The sequence below is a fragment of the Mucor mucedo genome (genome assembly GCF_025094135.1).
Source record: "Mucor mucedo strain NRRL 3635 chromosome Unknown EV154scaffold_49, whole genome shotgun sequence".
NCBI lineage: Eukaryota > Fungi > Mucoromycota > Mucoromycetes > Mucorales > Mucoraceae > Mucor > Mucor mucedo.
The window spans coordinates 134,558-155,403 of NW_026252333.1; the positions used below are offsets into that span (position 1 = coordinate 134,558).

At 36.3% G+C, this 20,846-nt stretch overlaps 9 protein-coding genes across 9 annotated transcripts; 7 read left to right on the plus strand and 2 right to left on the minus strand.

Annotated features, from left to right (window-relative positions):
* Positions 1-3: 3 nt before the first annotated feature.
* EV154DRAFT_509993 (HAD-like domain-containing protein) lies at positions 4-1,000 on the plus strand. Its single transcript, XM_051601656.1, has 3 exons — positions 4-126; positions 188-765; positions 840-1,000. Exons 1-3 carry the CDS (start codon positions 28-30, stop codon positions 958-960), a joined length of 798 nt encoding a protein of 265 aa, XP_051457337.1. The 5' UTR covers positions 4-27; the 3' UTR covers positions 961-1,000.
* Positions 1,001-1,040: 40 nt separating this feature from the next.
* Positions 1,041-3,210, plus strand: EV154DRAFT_509997 (uncharacterized protein). Its single transcript, XM_051601657.1, has 4 exons — positions 1,041-1,505; positions 1,594-1,761; positions 1,916-2,791; positions 2,880-3,210. Exons 1-4 carry the CDS (start codon positions 1,098-1,100, stop codon positions 3,165-3,167), a joined length of 1,740 nt encoding a protein of 579 aa, XP_051457338.1. The 5' UTR covers positions 1,041-1,097; the 3' UTR covers positions 3,168-3,210.
* A 2,753-nt stretch (positions 3,211-5,963) lies between these two features.
* EV154DRAFT_510002 (uncharacterized protein) lies at positions 5,964-6,407 on the minus strand. Its single transcript, XM_051601658.1, has one exon. The coding sequence runs from the start codon at positions 6,291-6,293 to the stop codon at positions 6,030-6,032; it is 264 nt and encodes an 87-aa protein (XP_051457339.1). The 5' UTR covers positions 6,294-6,407; the 3' UTR covers positions 5,964-6,029.
* A 679-nt stretch (positions 6,408-7,086) lies between these two features.
* Positions 7,087-7,263, plus strand: EV154DRAFT_402094 (uncharacterized protein; the record flags this gene model as incomplete). The annotated part of the gene is made up of 1 exon (XM_051595298.1): positions 7,087-7,263. A coding segment is annotated over one exon (177 nt), but the record flags the coding sequence as incomplete, so codon positions are not given.
* A 172-nt stretch (positions 7,264-7,435) lies between these two features.
* Positions 7,436-8,430, plus strand: EV154DRAFT_421277 (uncharacterized protein; the record flags this gene model as incomplete). Its single annotated transcript, XM_051596013.1, has 3 exons — positions 7,436-7,545; positions 7,808-8,055; positions 8,141-8,430. Coding segments are annotated over 3 exons (648 nt in total), but the record flags the coding sequence as incomplete, so codon positions are not given.
* Positions 8,431-8,966: 536 nt separating this feature from the next.
* On the plus strand, positions 8,967-10,372 carry EV154DRAFT_510009 (uncharacterized protein). Its single transcript, XM_051601659.1, has 3 exons — positions 8,967-9,706; positions 9,801-10,129; positions 10,199-10,372. The coding sequence occupies exons 1-3, from the start codon at positions 9,021-9,023 to the stop codon at positions 10,309-10,311; spliced, it is 1,128 nt and encodes a 375-aa protein (XP_051457342.1). The 5' UTR covers positions 8,967-9,020; the 3' UTR covers positions 10,312-10,372.
* A 986-nt stretch (positions 10,373-11,358) lies between these two features.
* On the plus strand, positions 11,359-13,672 carry EV154DRAFT_510013 (uncharacterized protein). The gene is made up of 3 exons (XM_051601660.1): positions 11,359-11,875; positions 11,955-12,115; positions 12,205-13,672. The coding sequence occupies exons 1-3, from the start codon at positions 11,568-11,570 to the stop codon at positions 13,449-13,451; spliced, it is 1,716 nt and encodes a 571-aa protein (XP_051457343.1). The 5' UTR covers positions 11,359-11,567; the 3' UTR covers positions 13,452-13,672.
* EV154DRAFT_510016 (uncharacterized protein) lies at positions 13,582-15,411 on the minus strand. Its single transcript, XM_051601661.1, has 4 exons — positions 14,700-15,411; positions 14,318-14,614; positions 14,182-14,246; positions 13,582-14,107 (listed from the first exon to the last, which is right to left on the minus strand). The coding sequence occupies exons 1-4, from the start codon at positions 14,974-14,976 to the stop codon at positions 13,700-13,702; spliced, it is 1,047 nt and encodes a 348-aa protein (XP_051457344.1). The 5' UTR covers positions 14,977-15,411; the 3' UTR covers positions 13,582-13,699.
* A 1,712-nt stretch (positions 15,412-17,123) lies between these two features.
* EV154DRAFT_563869 (uncharacterized protein) lies at positions 17,124-20,015 on the plus strand (the record flags this gene model as incomplete). The annotated part of the gene is made up of 5 exons (XM_051605805.1): positions 17,124-17,638; positions 17,717-18,282; positions 18,337-18,445; positions 18,513-18,673; positions 18,751-20,015. The coding sequence occupies 5 exons, from the start codon at positions 17,124-17,126 to the stop codon at positions 20,013-20,015; spliced, it is 2,616 nt and encodes an 871-aa protein (XP_051457345.1).
* Between the last annotated feature and the right edge of the window lie 831 nt (positions 20,016-20,846).

Genomic DNA, 20,846 nt, shown 5'->3' on the forward strand with positions numbered 1-20,846 from the left:
CATCACTCTTTTCTATACTTTTATATAATGACAGTGGATATTGACCCTATTATGCGTGATACCAAGCTGGATGAGATCTGTCAAAAGAAAGGATATCTTATTGACATGGACAGCGTGATTTACAATGTAAGTACTACTACTATGAAAAAAAAAAAACCCTAATTTTTTTTTTCTTCTCTCCTTTCAGGGCTCAAGGTTGTTGCCTGGAGCGGAAGAACTACTCGCTTTCTTGGTAGAACACAAGAAGGAATACCTGTTACTTACCAACAATTCTGCACGCACACCGCGTGAATTGCAATACAAATTTCAACGTCTCGGACTCAATATCCATGCAGACCATTTTTTCACCTCCGGTCAAGCTAGTGCCTTTTACCTGCAGTCGGAGAAGAAAGCTGAGGGTGGCACGGTGTACGTGATTGGCGAACCGGGACTCTGCTTATCCTTGTATGAAAAGGGTTTTTACATGAACGATCATAATCCGGATTATGTTGTCTTGGGTGAAACGCCAAACTATAATTTTGAAAAGATCACAAAGGCCATTCAACTTGTGCAACAGGGTGCTACCTTAATCGCCACCAATCTGGATTTGGCCAGTGCTGATCGTCATGGTCATACAGTCCCTTGTACCGGTGCCTTTGTTGCTTGTATCGAATCGGTCACCCAGAAAAAGGCCTTTTCTTGTGGTAAGCCCAATGGTTTAATGCTGCAATATGCTCAATCTACCTTGGGCTTGGATCCATCAGACACTTGTGTCATTGGCATTGAGTGAGTAAACCCTTTTTTTTTTATGTGTGTCTATCTATCTGTAGTGAGTTAACTCCTTAAAACGTCAAAAATAGACATCCATTAGATCCTGGTGTAGTTGTCTCGGTAGGTAATCAACCTTCCATCGTATTGGATACCGTGTTGGAGATTTCACAAAAGAGTCAAAAAAAAACAGTGATTTCATTGGATAAATAAATAGAAAAAAATAAATATAATTAGACCGTTTTTCCTCTTCTCTCTCTCTCTCTCTCTCTCTTCTCTCTTTGTCTTTTTTTTTTTTTTTTTTTTTTTTTTACATATATACACATACATTTGTTTCTCATAGTCAAAGAATGGACCACATTGAATTAGAAAGAGTGTCTGATTCTTCTACCCCACGTACTCCACCCAAGCAAATAACCAACAAAAACAATGGAGCTGGAGTCTCTCGAGTACCTTCAAGTTCATTGAACAGGGAACTATACCAGTCGCAATTCCGTCAACGACCTTTTGGTCAACTTCGGGATAATCTCTATGCTGCTTTACCTGTACCCCCCCATGTGATTCCCGTTGTGTCTTCATCGATGCAAGTGGATCAATACGAGGCCATGATGGTACAGCCGAGTCGCATTGCAGATAACTTGACCATCCAGGACTTGATGGAGCCTTTCTCCTTTGCCCAAGGCCCCACGGACAAGGATAAGCTTGCAAAGACACTCTTCTTGAAAAAGCTCATTGCCAAACTCACTTCCAACGGAATCGTAAGTTTCTCTTTTTTTTTTTTTAAAAAAAAAAAAAAAAAAAAAAAAAAATACGTGACGATCTGACCACACCTTTCATTATATCTAGAATTACGACATGGCCATTATTTGTAACTGCAAAGCCTCACAGAAATATGTCTATGAGACCTTGTCTTCATACAAATACAACGTTCGCAGGATTACCGACTTCAATAACTCTCAGAGTATATTTGGAGTCATGGTGAAAATCAGAAGGCATATCAAGGACCCAGCTCTAGTAAAACTCTCCATCCCCCATTTTTTTTTTTTTTTTTTTTTTTTTTTTTTTATATATACATATATATATATATATGCAAATGAAAATGAAGGCGCAGTAAGTTGACTAACCTCTTACTTTTTTTTATCATGATTGTTATCTTTCTTTTTTGTAGTACACTCCCATTGAACGTAATGAACTGGATGGCCTCTTTATCTACGACGCGGCCTGTCACACTTCAATTGACAAAGAATTGAAAGTGTTTACAGGCGTGCGTTCGTGTGGTCCTACTCTTTTCAATCTTTGCTGCATGGACTCAGCCGAGATTCGTATCTTTACCTATAACCAAATCGTTGCCCCCGAAAAGGCAATTACTTGGGATACCAAGGTGAGGGATCTCGACAAGAACTTGAAGCAAATCCTCCTTTTACAACCCAACAGGGATCCGGATCCTGTCTTCTATAGTGGCTGGAATGACTATCTATCCCAAAATGTATTCAACTGGATAAGTAATCCTAACAATAATGTCTACCAAGTCAAGTTTCCATCCAAAGGTGGCCTTCTTTCTCAACTTCAACAATTCATTGTCCACCATCCTCTCACTACCTCGTCCATCCCCGCTCATATTCAACATCCTGCTCTCCCTTCCGTAGCTACTGCCTCTACCCCTGTCTCTCCTGCTCCTACACCCACCAGTAGTAGTAGTAGCAGTGGTAGTAATGGTAATAGCAGTAGTTATAGAGGTGGTGGTAACACTAGCAGTCATATGGAGATCGATTCAAGACCCACCAAACGCGCCAACATTGAACCTACTGCCAAGCAACAATTAATCAGTAGAACTACGTCCAATCAAAAGTCAAACTCCAACCTCGTTACCACAAAGGCTTCCATCATCCGACCCGATCAAATGCCCGAAACTGGTATTCATCCTGATCGTATAGCCATGATGATCAATACCGGTACCAATAACACGGACATGATGGCGCAGACCAATAAACGTGGATTGAGTCCCCCAAAGAATCTTCCTCCCCTCAGCAAACACCGACGTCTGGTAAAAAATATATAAAGGGAGATATTGGTGCATCATTGCTAATTATTTGCGAAACAAAAAAAAAAAAAAAAATGTGTTGTTCTTTTAGGATCCAGAGAGTCATGCTATGAAAGAACAAGCTAGTTCATCTGCCAATCCTGTACGGACGCCACTTTATCACCCACCTTCGTCCAGTGTCGACCGATTATCTCAGCCAGCATCCTCCTCCTCCGCCATGGACACGACGACATCGTCTCCCTCTGAAAAATTAAAAACGATTTTACCTCCTGTAGAAGAAGTCAATGCCATTGCTGCTGAAATTACCAACGACTTTGATGATTTTTTGAAAAAAGCTTTACAAAAGTTTAAAGATGACATTAATGCCATCAAGTTTTAAATAACAGTGTCTTTTTTTAATCAATAAATATTTTTTACATTCATTTTTTTTTTTTTTTCATCCATAACAAAAAGTGTCTACTTAACCCCCCCATTCCGGTTGCTATTTTTTTTTTTTTTTTTTGTTGCAACAAAAAATAAGTATGAGATACTTGAAAGGTAATGGTCCTCCATCAATAAGACGTTTATAATTGGACTTCATCAAAATAATGTAATAAAGTGCTTAAACCAGTTTTTTTTTTTTTTTTTTTTTTTTTGTAGTGATTTCAATCTCACTTTGCCAATTGTTTTTCGATATCAGTTGCTTCCTCAAGCCATTTTAAGTAAAGACCAAAACATGATAAAACCAATTAAACCATCTTGACACTTTTAAAGCACTGAGCAGTTCTAAAAAAAAAAAAAAAAAATCCACCCACCAGAAGACACCCCAAATTGAACCTGCTGCTCATAAACAAGCTCGATCCCATGCAAAATCATAGGAAGACTGATACACTTTTTTTTTTGACAGAATCCATCTTTTGAGAATCAAGAAAAACAAACCCTGCCTTGTCAATGAGAAACGGGGTGTACTTGGAAACGTTTTTTTTTTTTTTTCGTTAAAGAAGGTCAGAGGATGAACAATTCAATGTTGATCTATTGACAAAGAAGACTTTTTTAAAAAAAAAATTAAAAATAGGACATTCGATTGGTCAATATTTTGTTTCCCATGTTGAATAAATCTTTTTTTTGTTGTTCGTGTGTTATAAAAAGAAGGGTGGGGGGGGCTTTTTGGGCGTACCATTTTACAAGGAGGTTACCATAAATAAGAGAAAACTTGTATTTTTTTCGGATAGGGCCTGTAACACGTGATGCAAAATCTAGAACAAAAAAGTATAGAGAAGGCGTTCATTCATTTATCGACATGTGATTTAACCCCCCCCCCTTTTTTTTTTCTTCTGATCAAATAAGGGAGGTGTTTATGTTTTAAAGTTGTCATGTTTGAGTTTTTATCCCTTATTAAACAAAAAAAAAAAAAGGAGTTGAAAAAGATAACCCCACGTGGAGGGGAAATGGGTAACATCATTTTTTTCCCCATAGAACAAAAAAGATCATTGAAAAAGAATGACGGCATTTAAACACAGACCCCCCAATCTAACAAAAATGGAAAAATGAGATCTTTTCTCATTTTTAACAAAAAAAAAAAAAAAATAGATCGATTTGCCCTTTCACATTTAAAAAAAAAAAAAAAAAAAAAAAGGATCGATCGGTTTTAATTTATTTCCAGTGTAAAACATGTTTCCCCAGAACTTTATCCGTCGTAGATCTTTTTCAGGGTTTTTGTCTACACTACCGTCATTGGTAAATCCCACACATCCCCTTTTCATAAAATTGTTCTGTCTTTAGTGAAATTAAAAACTGCATAATTTATGCATCATTTGACAAAGGGACTCTTCTGCACATCGCCATCATCAACTTTTTATTTTTTTTATTTTTCAGCTTAAAAAAAAACCAGCGTCCTGTACAATAAAATCATCCATCATCCTGGGCAGATACATTGTCTGGTATAAAAACCATTAGAAATAGATCCTTGTATTTCAAAGTCTGCTCTCTTTGCATCAGTCATATTTTGTTCATCTTTGCTAATGTATGCCACCAAGCTGCACCAGAGAGAGAGAGAGAGAGAGATGCATAGAATGTTGTACTTCTTTTATTGACGCTCTAAATGTAAAAAAAAAAAAAAAAAAAAAAAAAAAATTGATGCTTAGAGTATCTCTAGTCCTTCTATGATCTCTCAAGAGTTAAACTTCCACCAAGATTATTTAACATATCGATTTTCTGACTCAACATGCGCCTTATAATTATCATGACGCAATGAGTGAAAAACATCACTGTAAGACTGACAAAAGGCACATGGCATTCTTTTTAGAGAGCAAAAGATATTAAGGCCATTTTTTTTCTTTTAAAGACTGTTTGAGATGAATAGTTAGCATACGGTTTAATAAATAGTAGACTGGGTAGTAAAATTAATTAAATGTTCTACCTGCCAATTAAACCTACAATAAACTACAGTAACTGTTACAATGTATGTCATAACATTTAAGTATTCACCAGAATAACCCCGTCCACTGATATGAGACAATGTTATCTTAAACCTATCTCTTACAATTAGAAAAAATCTGAAAGGTTGACTTCATCATTAAAAAAAAAAAAAAAAACCAAGACCTGCGAAGAAAGAAAGGCTGAAGGATACATAAGTTCAGGAACTGTTACTGGTCCACTATATCAGTTTCTTAAAAACTACACTCGATGAAATGGAACAAACATCCACATATGAAAGGCCACTCTATTGTTATGGATAATGCACCCATTCACACACATGAAAACATAAAGAAGTATATTGAGTATCGAGGATATAAATGTGTGTATCTTCCTACTTACTCTCCAGAGCTTAATCCAATTTGAACAATTCTGGGCAGTGGCAAAAAGTAAGGTTAAGCGTCATAGGTTTTTGCAGGAAGACACTTTGTCCAAGAGGATTACAGAAGCCTGTAACAGTGTGAAGCAAAGTCATTTCAAAGGTTTCGTCTCGCATTCTTACCAGTGTTGGGACAAATGTCGAAACAGACAATCTATGTAATAACCCAAACGAATGTGCGATTAGGGGAAAAACGGTAAGTGCAATAAAAAAAAAAAGCTGTCCAAAACTGCCAGCCAAAAAAAAAGGCTATCCAAAACTGCCAGCCAAAAAAAAAGGCTATCCAAAACTGCCAGCCAAAAATAAAAAAAAAAAAAAAAAATTGTTTTTCTTCTGTTCGTTCCCACAGATACAAAAAAACTATGTCATCTAGTGATATTGTAAATCGCAGCAACGAACGGAATACCATTATTTTGTTGAAAAAAAGCATGTCCTTATTGCGACAAGTTGTATCAGTCGAATCAAAAAGCCGTGAACCATATCGTTGCCATTCATCAGAAAAAAGTGGAACGTCTTCCCTCTGGTAACCGTAATTTTGGCGTGTACAGTCAAGCGAATGTTCAAAAGTATGAACGACTTGGCTACTCCATCGTGGTTCATTATGGCTGTGTCTCTTGCAAGGAGACCTTCACTGAGAAAGAAGAACTGCGAAAGCATTGTGACTTGAACCATGTCATAGCATCTCAACCTGAAAACGGGTAATGAAATATGGAAATGTCTAGAACTCCGTATTTTTTTCAAACGTATTTTTTCAAACGTGATGGTCTACACGTCGATTGACATGCCATATCATCTAAACTTCATTGGATGATCGTTTTCTGTTTTCCATAAAATCTGCTTTACTGCCATTACAAGCTACTACTGGAATGCAGATAGACAATTACCAAGCTCTGACTTGCTTGGTAGGTTTTTGCAACTGTTTCTATTTTAAGTAAAGGCTCAAATATTATGGATGATAAAATAGACAAATGAAATCATCCTGACATAAGCTTGTTTATCAATAAATAAAGCTGGTTCACACACTTTGTTCTTCTCCTTTTCTTTTTCCTTAACATACTTCTTTTATCGTATGAAAGTAACCGATCACATAAAAAGGTTAGTTTAGTAGTGACTCTTGTTTCTTTGAAAAGAAGCTAAATCGAAAAAGATATATAATTGTGATATTGCGGCTGCGGCTAGTCTTTGCAATAGGAGGGCGACCTCCTAGGCAGAGTTCTTGAGTTTTTGGAACTCACGAACCGTGAATAGCTGGGATTGGACTGTAAATAGGTGCAATCATACTGGTCTGCCAGAATTCCTGTAAGTGGTACAAAAAAAATACGTTTGAAAAAAATACGGAGGTCTAGACATTTCCATGAAATATTTAGTATGACAATGATTTGGTTTTCTAAATTTTATTTGTGTTAGGATCATTACTGCACCTGAGGATATCATCAAGTTAGGCTGGATTTTTTTGTTACCAGACAATGACCATCTTGTCTTTCAGAACATCGACATTACCAAGGGATTTCACGAATTTCGCCATTATGTGAAAACGATCATTGACGAACCGCGTCTCTTGACGTACGAATCCCATGTCCAGCACGTCTTGGCATTGTCATCAATCCTCTTGCTAAAACCATGCCGCACCAACAGTGACCTTCACCAGTTCATAGGACGTGAAATATGCGAAGGCCTTATTGAATATTTGCTGGAAGAATATGGCATTCGGTCGTGCAAATTTGACCAATATACTCGACTTGATGCTGAAAAAATCGTGAAGGTATAATCAAGAAAGTGAAGAAATGGCTGTAACTGATTTATCATTTATTTAGAATTGCATCAGAAAGAAGATTACAGAGTTCCAGGATTCTCAAAAGTTGATGGCTCTTATGGTTGCCAGCAACGATGTCCACAACAGGATACTATTTTGCTTTCGAAATCTGTAAGGGCGAATAAGGAAGAACGCAAGTCATAGCGTTTATTCATTATATTTCAATTAACATTTGCCCGTAGACTTGAACAATTACCTTTGGAACCAATCAGTCAGAAGGTTGATGAACTGGAGTTGATTACAAGATATACCACTGCGGCTATCAATCCATTGTTGGAAAACCTCATGAAGCACGTCATGTTTCGGTGGTATGAAAAGAAATATTTCAGTCAAACTTGTGCTCAATTTCTTTTGTCATTTTCGCGTACTTTAGGACTTCTGTTGCCAATGACGAGTGCAAATCCAGTGAGATGTCATTGTTACTGGCCAGACCTGATTCTACAATCAGCATGGTGATAGGCACGGAGATCGGGCAAACTGTAGGATATGGAGAAGTGAAACCGGCATCCCAGGCGCTGAATCACAAGCTAGTCGGAAAAGACTTGGTGCGATTGGCACTTTTAGCAAAGAACGCCATTGATACGTATCGTAGCAAATTTGTCCTGTCGTTTCTTGTCGTTGGTAAGTTTTTCTGGTTTTTTTATTTTGAATGCAAAAAAAAAGACATATTAACACTCTTTCTTTAATTATCATCACGTTGAATAAGGACATCACGCAACATTCTATTTGACTGATGGTACATGGAATGGCTTCTATCCAATGGTCGAAATTGCCCATATTCAATTGCCAATGTCTTTGAAAGAACTTCCACTTTTCATCGCACAAGCCGACCAATTGACAATCGTTTCCTCAGCCTTCTGGAGCTTGTGTGTCGACCAGAAAACGGATCAACAATCATCACTTATGCCAGCCCTTTCCGACAATGAAATAGCAACAATTATGGATATCCACACCAACCGCAAAAGAAAAGCAAGTACCAGTCACCAAAATCATTGATACCTCTCATCCTACTTAATTCCTATACATTTTTATTAAAGCAACTAGTAAAGTATACTACTCAAATGAGTCCTTTTTCGTTTCACGATATTTTTTTTTTTTCTTTTTTTTTTTTTTTTGGCTGGCAGTTTTGGATAGCCTTTTTTTTTTGGCTGGCAGTTTTGGATAGCCTTTTTTTTGGCTGGCAGTTTGGATAGCCTTTTTTTTTTTTTGGCTGGCAGTTTTGGACAGCTTTTTTTTTTTTTTTCGAGTGTGCCAAAAAATCATCGTGACACGACTTTTATTTTCAAATGTGAGCGACATGGTTTCTAAAAAATACGACTTGGTTCCTGAAAGTGCGAAATTGATGTTGATCACACAACGACATCGATTTTGATTGGTTGGCGACATCATTTTTGACCGTGTGCGACATTGCCAGTTGGAAGCACTGTATACGACCCCAAAGAAGCCAATGTGTCACCGTGCATCCGGTGTAACTGCGTATCGTTTATAATATGGGCTTAGAAAACGATGTCAGATTTAATTTTCTTTTTTTGTTCTTTTTTTGTTCTATTCTATTTTTTTTTTTTCTTTTTTAACCGTAAATCTTTATGTCTAAAGTCAAATCTTTAAAGAATCATTTGCTTCTGTCACTATGGTATTTCTGCATAGTATCTATCGGATTTGTTAAAGGAGAAGCGGGGAAAATCACAATCACCGATAAATCAATCTCTTTTAGTCCAAGATTATTTGGAAGATCAGCTGTTGCTTACAAAGATAGGATGTATGTTTATGGTGGAAAACATGCTGCTCTTGTAGCTCACTCAAATGATATGTACGAATACATTTTCGATACTCCTAATAACGAAAAAGCCACCATGTCTTTGGTGAACGGGACGAACAAGGGCCCAAGTTGTTCTTTTTGTGGTGCTGTCATGATCGATGAAAGCCATATGATGATATTATCTCATGAATACGCCAATGCCTGGATCAACTCCACAGAAAGCAGAACAGTTGTAAGGCCTTATATTTTTGATTTTGTCAGCCTTACATGGACTCAAAAAGAGGTTCCTTCCTACAACAAATCAGAAGAAAATCTTTATTACATGAGGGCGAAACATAGTACCGTTTTAGGTTCCGACGGAAGGATTTACGTTATAGGCGGTACCAATTTTTTTGAGGACACTACACCTTTGACAGAATCCTATTATTATGACCCAGTCTTAAATCACTATGGCAAGATTAACAATAATGGATTCGAATACAAATCTATCGGTCCCACTGCCTTTAATCTACCGTAAGAAGATATCTTTGAAAAAAAAAAAAAAAAAAAAAAAAAAAAAAAACTAAAGTTTTACGCCTTTAAATTTCAAAAAATTAATAATGAGTAGTGATGGAAACATTGGTTCTGTTTTTGGAAGAATAGGAGCAACGGGAGAATATAATTGGTACGATACAATGATGGTACTGGATACAAAAACTAGCACATGGATTAAAAATCAGACTCTATCATCATCACCTTTAAACACTATACCACTAAAGCGAGAATATATCGAAGGGGCAACCGTACAACTGATTCCCAACACTAATTTCGCTGTATTTCTCGGTACAGCTCCTGCTTACAAAGATCAACTTGTTTCTGATAATGAGCCAGAAATAATGATGATAAAAAGACTGGCAGGATATGCCAAAAATATCAAGACAAGAGATTTGATACCAGGTAACACTCTTTTTTCACCTTGGCTGGTATCAACCAAATTCTACAGCATGATAAGCTAAAAATATGAAGACACAAAAGGTTTGATACCAGGTAACACTCTTTTTTCACCTTGGCTAGTATCAACCAAATTCTACAGCAGGATTAGCCAAAAATATGAAGACAAAAGGTTTGATACCAGGTAACACTCATTTTTCGCCTTGGCTGGTATCAACCAAATTCTACAGCAGGATATGCCAAAAATATGAAGACACAAAAGGTTTGATACCAGGTAACACTCATTTTTCACCTTGGCTGGTATCAACCAAATTCTACAGCAGGATTAGCCAAAAATATCAAGACAAAAGGTTTGATACCAGGTAACACTCATTTTTCACCTTGGCTGGTATCAACCAAATTCTACAGCAGGATATGCCAAAAATATCAAGACAAAAGGTTTGATACCAGGTAACACTCTTTTTTCACCTTGGCTGGTATCAACCAAATTCTACAGCATGATATGCCAAAAATATGAAGACACAAAAGGTTTGATACCAGGTAACACTCATTTTTCACCTTGGCTGGTATCAACCAAATTCTACAGCAGGATATGCCAAAAATATCAAGACAAAAGGTTTGATACCAGGTAACACTCTTTTTTCACCTTGGCTGGTATCAACCAAATTCTACAGCATGATATGCCAAAAATATGAAGACACAAAAGGTTTGATACCAGGTAACACTCATTTTTCACCTTGGCTGGTATCAACCAAATTCTACCGCAGGATATGCCAAAAATATGAAGACACAAAAGGTTTGATACCAGGTAACACTCTTTTTTCACCTTGGCTGGTATCAACCAAATTCTACAGCAGGATATGCCAAAAATATCAAGACAAAAGGTTTGATACCAGGTAACACTCTTTTTTCACCTTGGCTGGTATCAACCAAATTCTACAGCATGATAAGCTAAAAATATGAAGACACAAAAGGTTTGATACCAGGTAACACTCATTTTTCACCTTGGCTGGTATCAACCAAATTCTACAGCAGGATATGCCAAAAATATCAAGACAAAAGGTTTGATACCAGGTAACACTCTTTTTTCACCTTGGCTGGTATCAACCAAATTCTACAGCATGATATGCCAAAAATATGAAGACACAAAAGGTTTGATACCAGGTAACACTCTTTTTTCACCTTGGCTGGTATCAACCAAATTCTACAGCATGATATGCCAAAAATATGAAGACACAAAAGGTTTGATACCAGGTAACACTCATTTTTCACCTTGGCTGGTATCAACCAAATTCTACAGCATCTGTCTACAAATAGTTGGGATCACATTCAACTAAAATCCTCTGAGCTTTATAATCCTATGAAGTCTTACGCGTCCTCTGTCATTATTTTCAACAAATAAATAGTGTTTGCCTTTGGTCTATTTATTTCTGAAGGTTATAACATGGATTTATACAAATACCTGGACTTGATAGAATGGTCAGACCAAAAGCTTGATAACGTAGAAAATTCATCGGATAATTTTTGGATAACTTGGATTCCATCTATTTCGCAACAAGAAAGATTACCATCATCTCGCAATACTTCAAATTTAAATGTTTCTCCTTCAGTCATCTTTTTCACCGTGCTGATATGTGTCTTAGTGGGTGTCATAATTGCAGTGAGCATGCTAAAAAATAGAAAAACTGCTTTTTTTACGAAACCATACGCGTGTAGCTATCAACGAATCATCAATTTTTTCTGCAGTAGAAGGTAGTACGTGGTTTTAACCCAATTTTAACAAAACTAATCATCAAGCACAAAAAAAAAAAAAAAAAAAAAAAAAAAAAAGAGTCGGGGAGACATTTGCGACGCAGATGTACGGCCTTGTAACAAACTTGGTTTCTTTCATGCTGCTTATGCTTTTTATCGCCTACTTTGTATACAGCATTGTAAATAGCCCTGTATCGACAACGGAAGAAGTGTTAGAGGCAACTGACATACCTTTTCCAGGTGAATTTAAGAACATAGTGAATGACAACATTGATTTAATAATACTAAATGTACTACATTACTTTTTTTTTTTTTTTTTTTTTTTTTAGACGTTCGTTTTTGTTACACTGGTTGGAAATATGATAGCTACAATGATACGACTGGTAATTTTCCTCAATTGACCTGTGAATCTTCCGATGACGTCGATAACTGTGAGGATGTTTATAAACTTCCAAGGTCTATTATGAGCCCACACTCATTATTCAGTGATACATTATGCTACATGTATTCTCCGTCAAAAGATAAGTTAAACTATATATATGAAGGCGTTCACCTCCAGTTTTTTCATGTGGGTAATGTTATGAGTGACAATGAACAATCAACTCGCATTCAAATATATGAACCAGCCAAAAATCCAAATCGTCAAGTTTTCAATATTTCACCTTTGCCTAATGAGTGGAGTGTAGAGTATCTGGACGATTGGATGGATATGCAAACCAATAATTCTTTTGTATATGGTACTTCAGGACAGAAAATTGCTTTCAATGGCGTGCCAGGTGTCAGCATTCATTTTAAAATGACTTACACACAAAAAATCGATCCAGATAGTCTTTGGAATCTAGTAGGCGTATTTCCCAAGTACATTCAAATGTCAGAGCTTAGCATCATCAATTCGGAAATACTTGGCAGTCCAAACGCCAGTTTCGACTTATTTCATTACATCAACATTTACCCTGTAGATAACAAGAAGATCCTCATTACAGAAAAAAGAGATATAACCATCATATCTACGCTTGGTGTTCTAGGTGGAATTGTCAGTATGTTAATAGCTGCCAGAGTTTTTTTATTCGGGGCAAAGCCGACAGAGCCTTGGGGTGTTTTCCAACGTCTTTCTCTGCGGTCAAATCGAGAGCAGAACAAATCTGAAAACTTGAGAAAATACTTTCTTATTCCTGGCGTTGATAATATACCATTTGTAACACCTGTCCATCAACGATTTTCTGATATCTATGCCAAAAACAAAGACAGGCATGTTACCACCCTAGGCAACAGTAGTTCAGTCAGTGCAGAAATGGACTCCTTGATCAACAACCGTTCTGATGCAGGCATGCGAATGAGAAATAACACTAGCGTGACAGAAATCAATCATGACGTTGTGAATGCTTTGAAAAATATGCAAGAAAGATTAGACCAGTTGGAAGGACGAAACCAAATTCTCGAGTTAGTATTAAAGGCATATTATATCGATGATAGAATTTTTCGCGAAATACATGAAACTACAAAAAAAGAAACAAGTTCAGTTTCGGATTTGGAAATGAGCCCATTGTCAGAAGTAATAAAAATCGAAGAGAAATAGGAGTCGATGAAAGAATACTTGAAAGAATTGGGAAAATTTTATTTTTGAATTTCCAAATATATAATTTACAGTGGTTACTCAATCAGCAAATATGATGATGGTGTCTCTACTACGAGATCAGGATGACAGTAAAAAAAAAGAAAAATGTTTTTTTTTTGTTTTATTTGAACTATATATATATGTACGACCCATAGAAAGAGAAAAGAAAAAGAAAGAAAGAGAGAAAATGCATTTTTGGTAGGTATCTTTTAAGATGGGGGAGGAGAGGATGGAGGATGGCCTTCTGTTGCTTCTTCCTTTGGCTCTTCATGAGCAGGTTTTCCTTTGGCAGCAGCCACAATATGCATTCCCAAATGATGTGCGGCGTTAAACAACATTTGCCAAGCCATGGACATAAGGAACATCAAAATAATCATGGCTAACATAACATAGATATATTTGTTGATGGAGTATTCTACCAAGTGATTGGGATTTCTGTTCAGCATGGCTTGTGGGGCTGCAATTAAACCTGTACGTGACAAGCAGTCTACGCCAAACATGAAAATATAGGCACCTACAAACGAAGTGGCAAAAAAGAGCATGGGACGTAAAGCGAAAAAGGTGACAACACCTGTTAATAGAGCCATACCACCCAGAAAACAGGGCCGTCCAATAAGCTACAAGAAAAAAAAAAAAGATAAGTCAACATGTCCATGATAATATGGATGACGTTCTGTAAATAAAAACTTACGGAAACAATAACCAAGTCACTCTTCCAACTAAGAACAAAGATGGCAAAAATAAAGCCGCCGAATGCTAAATTGGTAATGAGTACATGACAATGGATATAATGGATAATAATAGATAGATATATATATATATATTACCACAAACAAGGTACAAGGCGATATTCCAAAGAACGTAATAAGCCACAGCGCCAACAAGACCCACGCAAACGGGTACCACGATCATCAAGATAGAATCCATTGGATAACCTGATACGGGTCTGCAATTTGCTAGACCAATCCAGGTCATGGAACCAAAAGTCAATAATCCCATGACACATAACATTTCCTTAAATCTTCTGAAGCCCATACTACACAAAAACAGGCCTAATACAATTAAAATCGCACCTAAACTTGCCATCCTTGACGAAATGCCAGATTCTGTCCCGTATACCGCAACTATAATAAAAATCCATAAATGTTAAAAAAAAAAGAAAAAAAACGAAGGTCTACGCGCTTATTTCTTTTTTGGCGGATCGCTTACCAAACCAAGCTGTTGTGGCTGCAGGAATAATGGCTGGAGATCCATTATGACTGCCATTACTACCACCCCCTTTACCAGTTTCTGTTGCGGTAGCGGTTGCTGTCTTGGTAGAAGAAGATTTTCTAGAGACAGTTGCTTTGTTGAATTCATTGACACTATTTGTTTCTACTTCCTGTCTTTTTACAAGTGTTGTTGTAGGTGTAGGTTGAGCGAAAACCGAACTTAGGATGAGGGTTGTTAGTAAAAAGCAACACAGGATCCACTTTGATGATAGCATGTTTGGGGATGATGTAAAATAAGAAGAAAAGATATTTGACTATCAAACAGAAACAAAATGTTTTTTTTAGCCACTCTTTTTATAACATCAACTAAAAAAAATCATAACAAAGGGGGAAGGGAAGGTTGTACATGTCTTTTCTATTTTTAGTCGAGTTGCAATAACATGGAATCTCGGGATAAGCGTCAAGACTTATTTTTACTGCTAAAAATAAAAATAAAAAGTTTGTTATGTATACTTATTATACTCGGTTAGTGAAAAGAAGAAATTCCGAGTTGGGAAACAATAACAACAAACAGCCTCAAATAATTTTTTTTTTTAATAATCATTATAAATGAAAGATAGAAGGTTCATTTTTTAGCCTCCCCAACAATTAGATTTATGTTTCAAACATGCCAGTTAGTGTCTTTATATTACTATCTCTGTTTATAAAATGGGAAGAGATAAAGAAACAAAGAATAAAAAAAAAAAAAAAAAGGGACTACGTCAAGTAAGGTTCGAGAACAAATAAGCCCTGTGATTAGATATGTCGTCAATCACATTTAACAATGTGAGTACAAGCGGAGAAAACAAGAGCCAGTCCCTATACAAGTTGCTTTGTTCAAGTGGTGGGCTTCTATTACACTATATGACATCAATTGAAAACATAGGTTCATGCTTTTTACGTGATTTCTTTTAGCGGGCTCAAGTCCTGCTTCAAAACGAAAATAGAGGGGAAGAAAGCAATAGAGGTACGAGGGCAACTTTGGATAAAAAGTGGCATACGTTCAAGTGTTGTTTAATTAAAACGGACAACGCACACCCTTTGCACTACCACTCAAAAAGGTGGCGAATTATATATAGGCACAGGGTGGGTGTCATTTTAGCTCTCCCATCAGCGCACTTTCTTTATATATTCTTCTTGAATGTTGAATGTGTTTTACAAGGCATGGCGATGAGTTTTGATTAATGTTCCAACTAAATCGATGTGCTTGGTAAGAAGCGGTTCAATCGTAAGGGCAAGTCTCACATGGTGAACATAAAGTCCTGTCCAATGCAAGTAATGATTCAGCATGTTTTTAAAAGAGATGTAGGTCGTGGAGCCACAGTTTTCCCAAGAATGCGCTTTGAATCGCTGTTTCATTTTACTAAACAGTCCACCCAAACATTTACTTGGTATACCTCCAACCTGTTCATATGAGTAAATAATCCTAAGAATTCATTACTGATTATAACGTCGAAATTATTTCTTTCCTCTCTCACTCTGAGCAGTCTCTGATTACCAGAACTGGCAAATACAATGCTTTTTTGCTAATTTGGGTCACAGCTTTAATTTCACAATTTTCGGTTCTTTCAAAATGCTTCGATTTGTAAGCATCGAGCATATGTCTTGTTATTTTATATCCTTTCTTTAACATGTAATCAATCAAACCCATCATTTTTTAAAAAGAACTCTACGATTACTTAGCAAGAAAATCCATGCCATGGAAGTTCCATAATGTCGACATCAACTATGATTAATACATTATTCAACTTTGGCAGAAAGTCTTGTTTAACCCTTTTTGTAAAAAGGGCAGTCGCATTTAAGGTACATAAACAAATTCTTAAGCTACCATCGACGCTCCCCGTCATTGTATTTTTTTACAATCTGGGGTTGGTTCCTTTTGTTGGATATATATAGACGCTTACCTGTCTTCAATGAGTTATCAGTGTGCAGCTTAAACTCTTCAAAGTATTTGATAACCTTAATGTAGTACAACTTTAAAGTCACTGAAAAAAATCATAAAGAAAACTTGTAGTATTTGGGGGTTACCCAGCATAATTTATGAAGTAAAAAAAGGGAGTAAAAGAAATTAGAGTGGACATTTTGCAGATAGGATTGGGGACTCTGAAGATCACGTCCTTTTACCCCGCATCACTTTAAATTTGACGACATATTCTTTAATGAATTTCTTTGTTCGTATTTTTCTTTCCTTGTAGCCATAAAGTTTTAAATGATGTCAAAAGTCAAAGTTTTACAAAAAAGATTATTTCTAACATTATGTTCGCTCTTTATTCTATACATTGGACTGATCGAAGGAGCTGTCAGTAAAATCACAATTACCGATGAATCCATACCTTTTAGTCCGAGATTATATGGACGATCAGCTGTTACATACAATAATAAAATGTATGTTTATGGTGGACGTTCTATGGCCATTGTAGGGCACTCCAACGATATGTACGAATATAATTTTGATACACCCAATGGAGAAACTGCAACGGTGTCCCTAGTAAATCAGACAAACAAAGGTCCAAGTTGCGCTTTTTGTGGTGCCGTCATGATTGATGATAGCCATATGATGATACTGTCCCATTCATTTGCAAACGCATGGGCTAACTCTACAGAAAGTAAAACCGTTGTAAGACCTTATCTATTTGATTTTGTCAGCCTCACATGGACTGAAAAAGAGGTTCCCGTATACAACAAAACAGACGAAAGTGCGTTTTACATGAGGGCAAAACATGGCACTGTTTTGGGCACAGACGGAATGATCTACGTTATAGGTGGTACGAACTTTTATGAAGACAGCACCCCTTTAACAACCTCCTATTTTTATGATCCCGTATTAAATTACTACGACATTATCAAGAATAATGGATTTGAATACAAGGCTATCGGTCCCAGTGTACTTAATTTACCGTAAGAAAATAACATTATTTCGAGGTATCTATTATTTTTCTTGCTCTAAAAAACTTTTTTACATGTATGATTATTTAGCGGTGGAAACATAGGTTCTGTTTTTGGGAGAAAAAATACGAAGGGATTCAATTTGTATAATTCAATGATGATATTGAATACAAAAACTAAAACTTGGATGAGAAAGCAAGCATTATCATCTTCATCAGCAGCAGACATCACACTACTAGAGCAAGATTACAACGAAGGAGCAGCAGTACAGTTGATTCCCAATACCTCCTATGCAGCGTTTTTTGGTGCAAGAGTAAACTTTCAAAAGTTGCCTAGTTACGAAGATGGAGCAGGTCCAAATATCATAAAAATTCTTAACCTAATTACATATAATTGGGATATCATTCAGGCGAAAAGAAATCAGTATTTTCAATTTGAAAATAGCTACGCATCATCAGCAATCGTTTCCAATAGATATGTCGTTTTTGCTTTCGGAGCAATCTCTTATAGCAGTTACCTAGCATACAAAGATGTAGACTTATTTGAATGGACATACCCAAAGCCTGACAATGAAAGTATTTCATCCGAAAATTTAGGGCTTAACTGGGTCTCATCTATATCTCAACATGAAAGGCCACCCTATGTCACCTATTCTAGTATAAAAGTCCCCCATCCTATTATTTTTTTTACTGTGCTACTTTGTGTTATAGCCGGTATTATGGTTGCTGTGTATATAGTTGTGAATAGAAAGGCGAAATGTTTCAAAAACATAAAGTTTTGTAGTTTACAACAAATCATTAACATTTTCTGTAAGAGGAGGTAATATTCTGATTTGACTAATCCATGATATTGAAATTTATGATTCAAAAAAAAAAAAAAAAAATAGAGTCGGCGAGACATTTGCCACACAGATATATGGTCTCGTAACAAACCTGGTTTTCTTTGTATTGCTTATGATTTTTATTGCTTATTTTGTACATAGTATCATTAACAGCGCTGTATCGTCAACAGAAGTATCCTTAGACACAAATGACGTACCTTTCCCAGGTAAAAAAAAAAAAAAAAAAAAAATAGAAGATATTGTATTACCCGGAAAATCTTTAATATGTAGCGATATGTTTTAGATGTTCGTTTTTGTTACAGCGGTTGGATGTACAATGGTTTCAACGACATAAATGGCGAATTCCCTAATTTAACTTGTGTGTATTCCGACGAAGTAAATTACTGTGATGATGTTTATGTGCTCCCAAGGTCTATATTGTCCCCTCAATTTCAACAGGGCGAAACGATTTGCTACATGTATTCTCCACCAAAAGATAAATTAAATTACATTCACGAGAGTGCTTATCTTCATTTTGGACACTCAGGTAATCTCACGAATTTATCTGAACACGCACTTCATATTCAGATCTATGAGTCGACCAAAAATCCGAATCGCGCAGTGTATGATATATCACCTTTCCCTCATCAGTATAGTGCAGAATACTTGGATAATTGGATAGATACGCAACTTTTGAACGAATTCGTTCTTGGAACTGAAAGTCAAATGGTGACTGTGAATGGTTTGCCTGGTATCGGCATCCATTTTAAAATAATTTACACAAAAAAGATTGACCCGGATAGTCTTTGGAATCTAGTAGGCGTATTTCCCAAGTATCTTATGCTGTCAGAGCTAAGTATCACCAACACAGAAATAGTCGGTAGTCAGCATACAACAGGTTCATTCAAAGAAATCAAAATTTACCCATCCGACAAAAAAAAAACTGTCATTACAGAGAAAAGGGATGTGACTATTATATCCACTCTTGGTATTATCGGCGGTATGGTGAGTATGTTAATGTCTGTCAAAGTTCTTTTGTTTGGTGCAAGACCAACAGAGCCTTGGGGTGTTTTTCAGCGTCTTTCTTTGCGGTCAAATCGAGAGCAGAGCAAATCCAAAAATTTGAAAAAATATTTTCTTATTCCTGGTGTTGATAATGTACCATTTGTAACACCTGTTCATCAACGCTTCTCTGACATTTATGCTAAAAACGAGGACAGAATTAGTACCATAATTGGAAACAGTAGTTCAGTTGATACAGAAACGGATACTCTCATTGATAGTGGTTCGAGTAGTATGCGGATAAGAAGGAGTGATATGACGACTGATCATCAAGAGGAAATGACCGATTTAATTTATGCGTATGGTCATATTCAAGAAAGACTGGAACAACTTGAGGGGCGGAACCAAATTCTCGAGTTAGTATTGAAGGCTTATTACATCGATGACAGAATATTTCGCGAAATACATGAAACCGCAAAAACTAAGCAGCGTCGTTCATCATCTGATACCGAAACAACTACACTTGCAGAAAAAAAAATATCAATTGATAGGAATGAGATTAACTGAAGAAGATTTTTATCAAGCTTTTTAGTGTAAATGTTTGTGGGAATAATGAAAATAAAAGCCTCAAAAATATAGTTAATCTTTATAAAAAGGGGAGTGGTTATTTATTGAATTGATTAAGTTGAATATTCATTCACACTCATTACATTTGTTAATTTATAAATATTTTATACATCACTGAAGTAATAAAGCGTACATGTTAAAATTACTCGCTAGTAGTACATATAAGCACGATGAAAAAGAAAAATTGGGTCATCCCCTTTCCATTGGGATTGATCGCTTTGTGCCTGGTTCCATTTGTTTTCTCCGCCGCGTAAGTTACACAAATGCACTTTGCTTGGAGCAGCAAAAAATGCTCGCTGACTCGATTTACAAGTCACGATTACCATAAATGGATCGCGCAACATGTTCCTCGTATTTAAATCGAAATTTTACCAGTGCATTAATTCGCTTTTTTGTTTGTTTCATCCCATACAACTTTTTTTTAAAAGAGAGAAAACATGACAAAGTACTTTGTAAAAATCAAAGTTACTGGCATGACCTGTGACGTAAGTAACAAAAAACAAGTTCTCCATGCACCTGATGACACAAAAAAAAAAAAAAAAAAAAACTGAAATGTCAATTCTCTTTTTTTTTAAAAAATAGCATTGTGTCAATACAATAACAAAAGCATTAAAAGAATATAAAGGAGTTTTTAGTGATACCGTGAATGTCAGCTTAGAAGATGAGGAAGCCACATTCCAATTCGAATCAGATCAAGTGGAGGCGGATATACAACATGAATTATCAGAGACGATTGAGGATCTAGGGTATGATGCTGGTACACCCGAACTT